Source organism: Grammomys surdaster, unplaced genomic scaffold, assembly GCF_004785775.1.
Source record: "Grammomys surdaster isolate TR1022 unplaced genomic scaffold, NIH_TR_1.0 275, whole genome shotgun sequence".
NCBI classification, from domain to species: domain Eukaryota; kingdom Metazoa; phylum Chordata; class Mammalia; order Rodentia; family Muridae; genus Grammomys; species Grammomys surdaster.
Window position 1 is genome coordinate 2,182,657 of NW_021604716.1, and position 13,748 is coordinate 2,196,404.

The 13,748-nt window shown below is 45.3% G+C and overlaps 1 protein-coding gene across 1 annotated transcript in view; it reads left to right on the top strand.

The window, feature by feature from the left end:
* The first annotated feature begins 764 nt into the window (after window positions 1-764).
* The window catches only part of Pwp1 (PWP1 homolog, endonuclein), a 17,069-nt gene continuing 4,085 nt past the window's right edge, over window positions 765-13,748 (top strand). The window contains exons 1-11 of the mRNA XM_028776956.1: window positions 765-948; window positions 3,173-3,231; window positions 3,357-3,544; window positions 5,363-5,448; window positions 5,545-5,641; window positions 7,220-7,330; window positions 7,980-8,110; window positions 8,565-8,626; window positions 10,559-10,655; window positions 11,385-11,446; window positions 12,968-13,079. Of these exons, the coding sequence (XP_028632789.1) occupies window positions 877-948; window positions 3,173-3,231; window positions 3,357-3,544; window positions 5,363-5,448; window positions 5,545-5,641; window positions 7,220-7,330; window positions 7,980-8,110; window positions 8,565-8,626; window positions 10,559-10,655; window positions 11,385-11,446; window positions 12,968-13,079 (1,077 nt within the window). The 5' untranslated portion in view covers window positions 765-876. The remainder of the gene's footprint in view (window positions 949-3,172; window positions 3,232-3,356; window positions 3,545-5,362; window positions 5,449-5,544; window positions 5,642-7,219; window positions 7,331-7,979; window positions 8,111-8,564; window positions 8,627-10,558; window positions 10,656-11,384; window positions 11,447-12,967; window positions 13,080-13,748) is intronic.

Sequence of the window (13,748 nt, forward strand, 5' to 3'; positions counted from 1 at the left end):
GACACCCACAGCCAAACAGTGGATAGAGCTTGGGGGCTCTTACGGAAGAATAGGAGGAAGGATTGTGGGTCCTAGAGAGGATAGGAACTCCACAGGAAGATCAACAGAGTCAACTAACCTGGACCCTTGGGGCTCTGAGAAGTCTGAACCACCAACCAAAGAACATACACAGGCTGGACATAGGCCTCCCCGCTCATAGATAGCAGATGTGCAGTTTGACCTTTATGTGGGTCTTGAACAACTGAAGCGGAGGCTATCCCAAAAGCTGTTGCCGATACATGGGATATGTTCTTCTAGGTGGGCTGCCTTCAGAGGGAGAGGACGCACCTACCCTCAGAGAGACTTGAAATACCAGGGTGGAGGGGATGGGGGGCTACCCAGGAGGTCCCCACGTGCCCAGAGGAGAAAGGGGGGGGGGATTGTGGGAGAGGGTAACCAAAAGGGGAGCAGTGAGTAGGATGTAAAGCAAATTTTTAAAAATTAATTAAAAAATATATATATATAAAGAAATATAAGGAATCTCCTTAAAAAACTAAATCCATTCCATCTAAAGCTTAAGATAAACATCCCACAGACGTCTCCACTTGTCATCTCTTAGTCCATGGAACTACACGGAAAACAGAGTGGTGGTATAAGATTGTAACTCTGGCCCTTAGAGTTCTAAATACCTTCACGGAACACAGACCACCCAGGAAGCCGTCACTATTTGCATATGGCCTCGCCCACTTCATGCAAGTTCCCCGCCCCTTTCCCTGGGCGCCTGCGAATGACGCCAAGCGGGCGCCCGCGCCTGCGCGCTGTTCCCCTTCGCGGAGCTCAGAGTAATCTCTCCCAGCGACTCGGGCTCCAGCCTGCGCCGGGTTCAAGCCGAAGATCATGAACCGCAGCCGCCAAGTGACCTGCGTGGCCTGGGTCCGCCGCGGCGTGGCCAAAGAGACACCAGACAAGGTGAGGTCTGTGTGTGTGGAGGCGCCTCGGGATGCCCCCGGGCTCGGCCCGGTCTGGGGACGCACGCGCCCGGCAGAAGCCACGCGATGGGACCTGCCTGGGTTGGCCCGACTGTAGCCACGTGAGGTATGGCTCCGTTGCTTATAGCGAGCAGAGACCCCGCGCCCCTTCCCTGCCAGAAGCCGGAACCCCGGTCCCACCCCCTAGATGCGCTAGCACGTGGACTTTGTGCACCGGGAAGGAGCGGGGATGCTTGCTTATTAGGAGTTTGTTACGGTGATCCAGATAAAACGTTATGGGGCAGAGAGAACAAGGTAAGGTGTCAGTGTGACACAGTATGAAGGAAGTCGTACAAGAGCTGGAGACCGTGGCCAAGGAAGCGATTACTCAGGCGATTTTGTTTATTACACTGTTTTCTGCAAGTCAAGTGGAGCCTGGAGTTCGGGATATTTTGGAGCGATATAGAGCAAAGCCCTGGTTTTTGCACTTGATTTTCGGGGTGTCAGGGGGTGTAAGTGTCCTAAAAGAAGTGAAGGGGTTGCATTGTCTGGGTGATAACAACTCGCTCTATGATAGACTTGGAAGTGACCTCGACATGAATTTACATGCGGTGAAGAATGGAAAACTCCTTATAGGTGTAAATTCCACCAGAGTACAGATAGTGTTTAGTCACTGTTTTCTTTGGTGTTTTGCCAACAGCAAGCAGTCAATGTATATTTATAGGATTACCTATTAACATTTCTCCAAAAAGAAATTGTTTTCATTTTAAAAGGGGCACACACAGCTTTTGAAGTATTCAAAGGAGAGTCTTTAAAATCCCCAGTTCTCATGCCCCAACCCCAAGCAATACAAATACCTGTGTGTGTGTGTGTGGGGGGGGGGATGTGTGCGTGTGTGGGCGCTGTCTGACCGAACCCAGAGCTAGCCAGTTGAGATAGAGTGGCTAGCCAAAGCACCGGGAATTCTCCTGTCTCTAGTCCCCAGTGCTGAGATTACAGGTGTGCTCTACACTATACCCAGCGTGTAAGTGGGTTCTTACACACTGTAACTGAGGTTCTTAGGCTTGCTCAACAAACACTTTGCTGACTGACCTCCCTGCCTTCCCCAGTGTCATTCAACCTTTAATTTCTGGCTCTTTCTCAGACAGAACTGAATGTCTTTCTCAGGAAGATTCTTGTATCACAAAATTTGTTGTTGTTGTTTTGGAGACCAGGTCTCACTCTGTAGCCCACCATGGCCTCAGACTTATGGCAATCCTCCCGCTTCAGCCTCCCAAATACTAGAGTTTTAGGTGTGAGCCACTGAAGATCTGGAGGCTCTTTAGTAGAAGCTGAGCAAGTGATTCCCCTTCAATCATGGAGTATTGCCATTATGGCCAGCACACACTGTGGGCTTAAGTAAATAAACAATACCAAACCAGCCAAATTTCCAAATACCAACAATACCAAATTTCCACACCTAATGTAGTAGTGTTAGGTCTGATCTTGTCTTTTGTTTAGTCAGGGTTTCTTTGTGTAGCTGTTCTGTAACTCACTCTGTAGACCAGGAAGGCCTTGAACTCACAAAGCTCCACCTGCCTCTTCCTCCTCTCGGATTAAAGGCGTGTACCTCCACCACCTGGCTGTTAGGTGTCTTAAAGGTAGTAAGGCACTGTTTAGGTGAGGGAAAGCCAATTTTGAAGAGTGTGGCCTTAGTTTTGAACTCCATTAGAACAAAAGATAGCCAAATGGGAAGTGTTACTGGAAGTGGGGAATTCAAGACTGGGGGAAGTTGGGGGTAACTGGTTCCCAGAAAGAATCCATTTACATTCGGCAGTGATGGTAGGGAAAAAGCAGAGAACCAATGTTATGTGGCTTGTTAGTAGGTGACCGCTGCCAAGAGAGGGAGGTGCCCTTGGAGTCTGAGATAGTTGGAAGAAACATGGCCACCGCAGATCCCTTTTACAGAAGCCAACCTATTTGAATATTCCAGTAACACTTCCTATTTGGCTATCTTTTGTTCTAGAGGAGCAGAGTGAGCATGACCACTGAACAGTGTTAGGTGGGAGGGGTCTTAATCATGAGGATTTGTGCAAGCTCCGCCTCCTGAAATTTAGAGCCTAGATCACGTGTGAGGTTTCCTGATGGCTCTTGAGGTTGTAGGTAACATTCGTTTGGAGACTCAGTCCAGAGGCTTCTAATGATGTCCCTAAATGTGCTCCAATGAAGTGTTTGCTCTCTTGCAGGTAGAGCTGAGTAAAGAGGAGGTGAAACGTCTCATTGCTGAAGCAAAAGAAAAATTACAGTAAGTGATTTCAAATAGTTTCAAAGTCTTGCTGACTGTGGTCAAGTCCAGGCGCAGTATGTCGTGTGTCTGTTGTTAGGAGGTACCATCATGGTGACATCTTTTCCTTTTCTGTCTTCACTCAGAGAAGAAGGCGGGAGTGAGGAGGAGGAGGAGGCAGGCAGTCCTTCAGAAGATGGCATGCAGAGTGCCGGGACCCAGGCACGGTGTAGGGAGCCCCCGGAGGATGGGGACCCACAAGATGACCGCACTCTAGAAGATGACGAGCTGGCAGAGTATGACTTAGACAATTACGACGAAGAGGACAACCCAGGTGAGAAGCAGCTCACCTCCACGTGTCTGCCACAGCGCTCTGTGTCTCAGTCTGCTCTGTTGTCCCAGAGCTTTTGTCTACTTTACTGTCCTGAGGTTAGGTCAGATAATTCGGCTTAACATTTGGACCTGTTTCCTAAACTAGTTCAGAAGGAAGCTCTGATCTCCTGGTCTAAGGTGTAAGTGTGAGATCTAAAGAGACCGTCTACTTTATTGCACGTGTCAGGTGTGACCATCTGTAGCTGGCTAGTGAGCTGTCTGCACTGTTATTGGGGATAATGAGAGGGGGCCCAGGTGGCAGGAGGGGAAGGAGGTGCAGCAAAGGCATCGAGACCCAGCAGGAAGCCCAGGAGAAGCGTACTACTGAGAACACTGGAAAGCTACTCATTTAGCACAGGAAGCAGAGCCATCCACAAATGTAGAGACCTGGCGGAAGCTGTATAGTTTGGTTCCTGACCTTCTGGTGTGGTCTCCAGGAAACAGTTGCTTGAAATCTGCAGGGTGAGGAAAAGGCGGCAGCGTTGTCCTTCTGAGTAGTTAATAAGCTCCGTCCCGTGTCAGTCCCGGCCGTTCTGGAGCTTTGTGGGATTCTCAGAGTCAGCCACTCGCAGCTTACAACAGCTCAGAGACAGACGAGCAGGTGCACGAGACATCAGCCAGTCTGGGTTTTGCTGTTTGCAGCAAATTGAAGTCACCACCGCTACTCCGATTTCAGTGGGCGAGTGGTGGTCTACAGAGAGATGCTGTTCCTTAGGTAAAGGAGGGCACACAAGCAGCAGAGAAGTGCGTTTGTTTGTTTGTTTTGGTTTTCCAAGACAGGGTTTCCCTGTGCAGCTCTGGCTGTCCTGGAACTCACTCTGTAGACCAGGCTGGCTTCGAACTCAGAAATCCCCCTGCCTCTGCCTCCCAAGTGCTGGGATTAAAGGCGTGTGCCACCACTGCCCGGCAGGTGCTCAGTGTTGATGCTTTTGTGCCTTTTGGTGGTCACTGCTGCTCTGTTCCTCATTCCTCATGAGGTCTTACCATTCTCAGCTTTACTGCCCCCCAAGGGATGGAGGGGAATACGATATCGTCGGGCTGGGTGGGGCTGTGGAGTCGGGTGCTGTTTCTTTTCATAGGAGCTTGGATTTGGTTTGCCTTCCATTTCAGCCCTACCACTTGCCCTCTACCAGGCAGAAATAATGCCATCATACTATAAACGTGTTGTTAGGTCAGAACTCCGTGGATTTACTCCCTTCCTGGAAAATTATCATCTGACAACCCATTCCCTAACACAAGAGCCTTCAAAAGATATGTCAGATCCAAACCATGGCAGTCACCCTGGGTCCGCTCAGTGCTGCCCTTACAAAGGGAGTATAAACATTCCTGTTTGAGATTGTAAATACGCAAGCACCACCTGCAGAGCAGCCTGGCCACTGTGAAGCCCGACATCTTAGTCTTTACCTAACAACCTGGCTTGTTGATATCAGTGTCTCGGGGAGCACTTTCTTCAGAATACTCAAAGCTGCCTCTCCAGCACCTTGACTTCTAATTGTATGGAACAAGCTAGACAATCTGAAGAGCTGTAATGCTTTCTGAAAGGGTTAAATTTTTGATTTAATCCTTTCATTGGAAGATTGTGACTTCCAAGACTTAGGAATTGTTTCCAGATGTCAAATAGAAATGACTTGGAAGTTTGTACAGCTTCCTGTACCAAATAAATATGAGCAGTGTGGTTACTGATAAAGTGACCCAAGCAGAAAACTAGAAGTCTTGGGGGGGAAGTTTTGTCAAAATGATTTTTAACTTTACTATTTTGACGGATGGCTTCTGATTACAGATGCTGAGACCATTGGTGAGTCTCTGTTGGGTCTTACGGTCTATGGCAGTAATGATCAGGATCCATACGTCACCCTGAAGGACACGGTAAATGTTTACACATCAGTGTTCGGATTGGTCCTAAGTGTTGAGATCCTCACTGGATCCCTGACTCTAGCCAGTGACTGTTTCCTGCCCACTTAGGAACAATATGAGCATGAAGATTTCTTGATTAAGCCGACTGACAGCCTCATCGTTTGTGGCCGTGCTGAGCAAGACCAGTGCAATTTGGAGGTGCACGGTGAGTGAAGGAGCTGCCCACTAGAAAGCTTTCCATGTGATGCTAGGACACTCGTGGGCAGCTTTAGAGGCCAGGTCCCACAGCGCCTCATTTGAGTTGGTGACACAAACCAGGTTTACACCATCCATCCGGTGCTGCTTATTCTAGGCACGTATAGTCTAGAAATAAGCCCCCTTCGGGAAGGAGTTCTTGTTTTTATTTCTTTGTGTCTAAGTGTTCTGCCTGAATGTAACTGCATTGTGTATATGTTTAGTGCCCAGAGAACTGCAACAGGGTGTCAGCTCCTTGGAACTAGAGTTAGTGACAGTTGTGAGCAGCTGTGGGATCTGGGGATTAGACCCAGGTCCTCTGCAAGAGCAACAAGTGATCTTGTCCTGCATTGTTTTGTGTTGTTTGTTTTTTAGCTTCTTGAGACAGTTTCCTTCACAGAACATTTTATTTTCTTCTTAATTCAACACAGAGCTACCATTTTTTATAAAGATTTAATTCATCCTATACATTTGCCTACGCTTATGTTTGTGTACTGGGAGTGTTACTACCTCATAACTATTTTTGCTACTGTTATATGAATCATAACGTAGATATCTGTGTTTTCCAATGGTCTTAGGAGACCTCTATGAAAGAGTCATTCAACCCCTAGAGGGTTCACAACTCATAGGGAAACCTATAATTATTAGTTGTCCATTTTAACCCACATATCATTGTTTTCTGTCAATATTTGTAAAATTTTTCTAAAATAAGGCTTTCAATAGCATGTATAACATGAAATTGTTCTAATGTTTTAATGTTAGCATAGGCCTATAACCCAGCATTTGGGAGGCTGGTACAGAATCCATGCAAAAGAACTGTAAATAGTATTAGTCTCTGTGAGACTGGTTTTATGCATGCACGTCTGAGATCAGTTTAATTTACAGTGTATGCTGCACATTGGCGGTGGCTAAGGGTTTTTCAGGACCGTGCCTTCTCAGCAGATAGAACATGATGTGAAATTTCCCAGTTCCCAGAATCTTTCCCATAATCAGAGATCTGGGGGGAAAATAGTGTTTATTTTTATAAGTTCTTCCTTAATAAAGAGCCTATTAAAGGAGACAGGGACAAGCAGAACTTTCTTACTGGGCTTTCTTAATGTGATTTTGCTCCTTAACTTCCTGTGTGCTGAAGAGCTGCTTTTGTGAGTTGCCGTATTTGAAAGGGAGTCCCTTAAATGTTTGTTCTACATTGTTGGTCTTCATAAAGTCTTGGAATATTGAAATAATTTTAGCAGGCATCTAGATTACTTTCCTCCAATGTTGTTTTTGTTTGTTGTTTCTGACTTAAAATCAGCTAGACCTTCAGCTGATAACGTCAGTCCTGGTTGCAGGGTGTGTTTTTGTAGTGAAGGAAGCAGACAGAGTCATTTATCTGTCTGGCAGTATTCATGGAAAGTGGCAGGAGGTGAGAGTGTACTAACTGGACAGACATGCTGTAGTAGTGGTGACCGTGGCATCTCTTTTCAGTGCCATCACCTGTCTTGTTTTAACAGTGTTCTGAGGTGGGTGACATTTCTCTTACTAAAGTCTCTCTTCCTGATCTTTTTAGTCTACAATCAAGAAGAGGAGTCTTTCTATGTCCATCATGATATACTCCTGTCTGCCTACCCTCTGAGTGTGGAGTGGCTGAATTTTGATCCTAGCCCAGATGCGTCTACTGGTAATTGGGAAACTCGTTTGTTCTTCATGGGTCAGAACTGTTGCTGAGAGTGTGAACTGGTACTTATGTCATCCCTAGTTAATGTCACATCATTTGGGGAGTGTACCTCCAGACTTAAGATAAGCTGCTATACTATGGGATGAAAGCTGCTATCTTGAGAGCTTTTTTGACTATAGATTTATTGGATCTCGTGAAAGCCTAGTGTAAAATGGTATCATGTTACCACTGGAAGTTAGGGGCATATCCTGTCTCAGAAAGCATTCAGTGAGCCAGAGTGAGCCAGGTATGGTGTGGTGGTGTATCATTAGGGAGCTAGGGAGGAGAATCTTGAGTTCCAGGTCAGCCTGGACTATATAGTGAGACCTTGTCTCAAAATGCTTTAAAAAAAGGCAGATAAAGTAAAAAACAGACCTTGTCCTGGGTAACTAGCTTCTCGTGATGCTCACAGTCTTGAGTTGATCCTTATCCCTGCAGTAGTGCATGGAAGAGAGGCGGTGATGGCGTGGGAACTGTTAGACCTGCAGGGTCCTAAGATGGAGGCTGCTGTGGGGTTGAGAAGCCCTGTTCAGGTCACTTCACAGTGGGATGTGCTTGACTGGTAGATGCACGTGTTAGTTTTGTAATGGAAGGGCACTGTTTCCTTCCATAGGAAATTACATTGCTGTGGGAAACATGACCCCTGTCATTGAGGTGTGGGACCTGGATATCGTGGACTCTCTAGAACCAGTCTTCACACTGGGAAGCAAGCTTTCCAAAAAGAAGAAGAAGAAAGGGAAGAAGGTAAAGAGGAGTGGGTATTTAAAAAGACAAACTGGGCTAAGGTACTGCAGAGGAGGGTATAAGGACATGTACTTTTGCAATCAGATGGTTTGGGTAGAACAGGACAGGAAGTTACAAAGTTAGTATAGTTTCTAATCTCAGAAAGTCCATGTATTCTCTGGTTGCATGAAACTCGCTGGCATGAGATCTCACAGAACAGATGATCCAGTGGTGAGCCTCCGTGTAGAATAGCCATTCTACTCAGTGCTAGGTTTGGATTTTATGTTTCTGCTTACCTGCTTGTGTAGTAAATTCTATTTTTCTTTTAGATTTTATAGTAGGTTTGGGGAGAGGCGAAGGGCAGTGTTGATAGGTTATGAATTGCTATCATTTCCTTCTGAAAAAGAACATTTACAATGATAATTATAGGATGACAGTTTGTGATGGGTTTTTTAATAATTGAAATATATTACAGGGTTCCTCAGTAGAAGGACATACTGATGCTGTCCTTGACCTTTCCTGGAATAAGACAGTCAGGTAAAAAGATGGCATTTGTCTGATGTGGTGTCTACAGTATTCTAGCTCATTCCTGCACTGTCCACCTGCTGTACTTGGGTCTCTGTGCCCATCTTCCCTGCAGTCCATATCACTGGGGCAGCAGCTGTGCTCTGGACTCATCCTCCGTCCCTAGAGCCCCAGGCCTTCTGCACATCCCTCCTCCCTGCCGCATGCCAGTGATGCCCGGGCGCTGCTGCTCCCCAGCAGACAACACCCTCACTTCATTTCATTGTCACACGTCGCCCGCTCTTTCATCTTAAGCAATGGCCAAATACAGCAGAAAGCCATCACTTTGACCCCTCTAAGTTCAGTGAGTCCGCACGGTCGCGCTGTGCAGCTGCTGCCACCACCCAGTCTTCCCAGACTGAACTCTGTTCCTTATAAATCCCAACCCTGCCTTCTCCCCCTTCCTCCCATCCCTGGTTGCCACCATTCCACTTCCTGACGAAATGTATTTAGAGTGTGTTTTGGTTTCTGTTTTCTTTTGTTTCTTGTTGGTCTCAGTATATAGTTATGGCTGTCCTGAAACTCAGTGTGTAGACCAGGCTGCTCTCAAACTCACAGAGCTCCACCTGCCTGTGCCTTCCACGTGCTGGAATTAAAGTCGTGGCCAGTATATCTGGCATGGGTTTTTAAAGATGTAGTCTCACTGTTGCCCAGGTTGTCTCAAGCCCTGCACTCAAGCGGTATTTCTGCCTCAGCTCCCAGAACTGGAACAAGACATGAATTTCTTGGTGGTGGGTGTCGACCATCACAGTGCTCGTTGACCATTACGGGTGGGAAATGTGTTTTCAGATTGAGTTGTGACAGTCTGTTCTGAAGTAATACCTAGCTAGACATGCGTTTTCAGATATGTCTGTCATGCTGTGGGTTGTCTTTACATTCTCTTTGTAAATCATTTTAACATTGATAGTTTTGTCGATTATGTGTTTGCCTCCAAGAAGTACTCCTTAACCCAAGGTCATGAAGATGTGTATTAACGTGCTGTTCTGGGATTTTATTGTGTTGGCTCCCACACTTACGTCTGCCATCCATTTTTGAGGTGTGTGGATGCTGAGATTGGGGGGGGGGATCAAACGTTTTCGCAAGGATACTCCATTGTCCTTTTGTATTCCATTTGTTGAAAATCCCATCACTGTCATTCCCTCAACTTGAACATTTCATTGTCTTAGCGCTTTTAAAAAACAAAAATACCAATCACAGAGAAATGCAAAGTAAAACTCAGGCACAGTTCCAGCTCACTGGGAGCTGAGCCAGGAATACTGCTTGACCACAGGGTTTGAGACAACCTGGGCAACACAGTGAGACTACATCCCAAACAAACAACACAGGCTGGAGAGTTAAGTGGCTCAGTGGTTAAGAGCGCTTAATGCTCTTACAGAGGACCTGAGTTGGTTCCCAGCTTCCACATGCAGTGGCTCACAATAAAGTGTATTTTCTGAGATTTGTTTGTTTGTTCATTTATTTTGGTCAGTCTATAGACTGTCCATTTTGTTGTGATACTCTTTTCCATTAATTTTTTTGGGGACTGTGTGCTTTCCAGTTTGATTATGGGTCCCTTGTATAGGCATAGAGATTTTAGAATCTGCTTGCCATTCTCTGCTGAAGTGAAGTAAGCTGCTAAGCAGAGTGGGTTGGCTATGTCGGTGTGGCTGAGTCTGATCAGCTCGGAGCTCAGCCTGGGGGTGCTATTCACATCTCAACAGTATTACACCTTCCATACAAGTGGAGAAGGGTCTTTCCACTTTGACATTCTTTCCTTTATTTTGATCATCTTTGGTAGTCTTCAGAATGTAAGTCAAGGTTTGTTTTTTAAATGCCTAAGAGTTCACTGTGTTGATGTTACAAGTAAACTTATATTTAATGCTCTTTGTTTTTGAAAATTATTTCTCTCTTTTATCTCTTTCTCAGAAATGTGCTGGCAAGTGCATCAGCAGATAGCACTATAATTCTCTGGGATCTGTCTGTGGGGAAGTCAGCAGCCAGGCTTACTGCTCATACAGACAAGGTATGGTGACTTAGTCAGTAAAAGGCTTCTAAAGAAATGACAGATTACTGGCTAAAGTAATCTGGACATTCGTATATGGCTTTCTGTGACTTATAAAGTACTTTGAACAGCACAGTGAGGCTCACATAGCCCTGTGTGATAGATACCTGTAATCAGGAACATTGATGCCCTGGGATTTGTTCATAGAGGCTCCTGGAGTGGGGGGCAGGGGAGTCCAGTCACAACAGTAGTTAGGGAAGGTTGTAGCAGATGTGTAACTACAGAACTCGGCTCAGGGTGCTGATGTACATATGAAGAACACCAGACTTTGAGATCTGTGCACTTGCCCAATCCAGTCTACTTTTCTCCCATTTCTTCTGAGGGATATAAGTGTTCCACTACAAAGTTTGAAGAATGCTACATTCTTATCAATGCCAGCCTTTATTTGAGAATATGGTTTCCCTTTTTGAGTGTTTAATAACTAGCTTCTTGGCCAGGCATAGTGGCACATACCTTTTAATCTCAGCGCTCAGGAGGCAGAGGAAGTTGAAGGCCATTGGACCAGCCAGGTCTCGGTAGCAAGTTTCAGACCAACCATGCCTATATGATGAGGCCCTCTCAAAAAAACAAAACAAGATTACACACTGTTGCAATTTCAAAGGGGAATGCATAGGAACTGCCAGTTGTCTCAGCATGTTGTAACAGGATTACCCAAAGTAAAGACAGGTCTTTTATCTTTCTTCCCTCCAGGTTCAGACTCTGCAGTTTCATCCATTTGAAGCACAGACTCTGATTTCTGGGTCCTATGACAAGTAAGAAGGCACTTCTTGCACTGCTGTCACATTGTCCTTGAGCTGATTTAAAAGTACCTGACCTGAGTGTAGCTCCGAAAAGCTGTTGTCCAGGGCACATAGGACCTCGAGCTCTGTCTGCACCCAGACAAGCCAGGGGTGCATCTGATGCTCACAAACACTGTAGTGCTGAGGTGCTGTGTGTTTAAATTGTATGTGCTGGTTTTCAACCCCAATCCTATCTAATTACAGGAACTAGCAACTTCTCTGGTTTTTAAAAGATGTATGAGTTAGCCAGGTTTTTATGATATATAAACAACTCAGTGACAGTCTCTTTTTTTCTTTTGAGATTCTGTCCATGTAGACTGAGTTCAGCTGGGAACTGCTCAAAGTGGCTTGGTTAGACACTTGATTCTCCAAGGGCAGAATTTTCAAGGCCTTTGGAGCCTTGCTTCAGAACTAGTACACTTCCTCTCCCTCCCTTCTGTCCTACCTCAGTGTTGTTCCTTCATGCAACATGTCAGATGGCCTGGGACATGGGCTCTGCCTCTATGGGCACATTCCCACATTACATGGCAGAAGCTCTGGGTATAAGAGAAAGGAAGAGCTGGAGCTACTACATCAATTGCAGGAGCCCTGCTCACCCGTGCTCCCCTTTTACAGACTGCGTCTGAGGGAGGGATGGTGAGTACACTCAGAGCAGGAAGCAGTCTGTGTTTTGATTCTTTATCCTTTAGAAGGGTTTAAGTCTCCAGTTTTTCTTAAATGTGACTTGTGAAAAATTGTAAGACAGAATTGTATCCCTTAGTTCCCCAAGCACTAACCTGACTAGAACAGGTTGAATCCTGAATTGCATGGCTCTGAGTCCTACCAGGAAAAGGGAAATAAGAATTGCTCTGGACTTTGGAAATAGGATTCATCCATAAGTCAAGATTTTGACCTGCAGAAGAATTAGGCTCTGGTTAGAGCCACAGTAACTTCCAGTGACAAAAACAAAATCCACCAGTGAAAGTCAATGCAGGGCTGGAGAGATGGCTCAGCATTAAGAACCATTTGTTTGTTCAAAGGATCCTGTTTCAGTTCCAACACCTTAACTCCAGTTCCAGGGGGATCGGATGCCTTCTGTGGCTTCTGTATGCATTACACACACACACACACACACACACACACACACACACACACACACACAAACATTTATGCAGGCAAAATACTCACATAAATAAATCTAAAACAGAAAATGAATAGTTCAGCAGGCTTGAGTCAGTCAGTAGGTTCTCTGCAGGAAGAGTAAGTTCTCCTAAGTTCACTCCTATTCTCACCCCACAGGACCCCATGTCTTCTGACTCACACACACATAATGGGCACCCACACACACACATACATAATGGGCACCACACATACAACACAGTGGAACTTTTCCTTTTTTTTTTTTTAAGTCTAGAACCTTAAAACAAGCTTTAAATAATTGACTTCTGAATTCACTATACTGCTCTGTTACCATTTCACTAAAATAAACGTAACCCTAGCATGCAATGTGTGCAGATCGGTGGCTCTGTATGACTGCAGAGATCCCAGCCAGAACCACCGCCTATGGCGGTTCAGTGGGCAGATCGAGAGAGTGACCTGGAACCACTTCTCACCGTGTCATTTCTTGGTAAGAATATGTTCATTGTTTTTTCTAATTCCATTATAGAGAGATTCTCAGAAAAGCAGTTTCTCTGCTAGTGTCAAGTTTCTGGGCCTTAGAATTGAAAAACTGAAGTGTGTTGCTTAACAATACAAAAAAAAATTACTTAACTACAAAAAAAATTAGTAGTTAGTGAATTCGCTAATTTCAGCTGTTTCATTGGGCTACATATTATTTTTATATTTTTTAATCATTTTACTACATATAGTATTTTTGAAATTAAGCATAATAATCTGTTTCAAGGTTTCAATATAGGATCTGTGTAGCCCAGGCTGGCCTTGATCGTGCACATTCTCCTTCTTATTTTTGGTGGTTTTTAATGGTTAAATCAATCCAAAAGATACTCTTTCTTAATTCCTTATATGTGGATTAAACTCTAGAGATGAGGATTGCCAGTAGTAATAGCACTACCTACCAAATGGGAAGAAAGTAGAGACTTTGTAATCATTCCGCTAACATCAGGCAAACAGTCCTAGTGTGGCAAGGGACGCTGTCCCGTCCCCCGCCTTTGCTGTGTCAGTGTCACTGTGTGTGTGGAGCTTTAGGTGTCGGATCTTCTTTGCTCCCTGATTCTCATTTCCATCTGTCACTCCCTGCTATGGCAGTACTGAGACCTGCTCTGACCATGCTGAACAC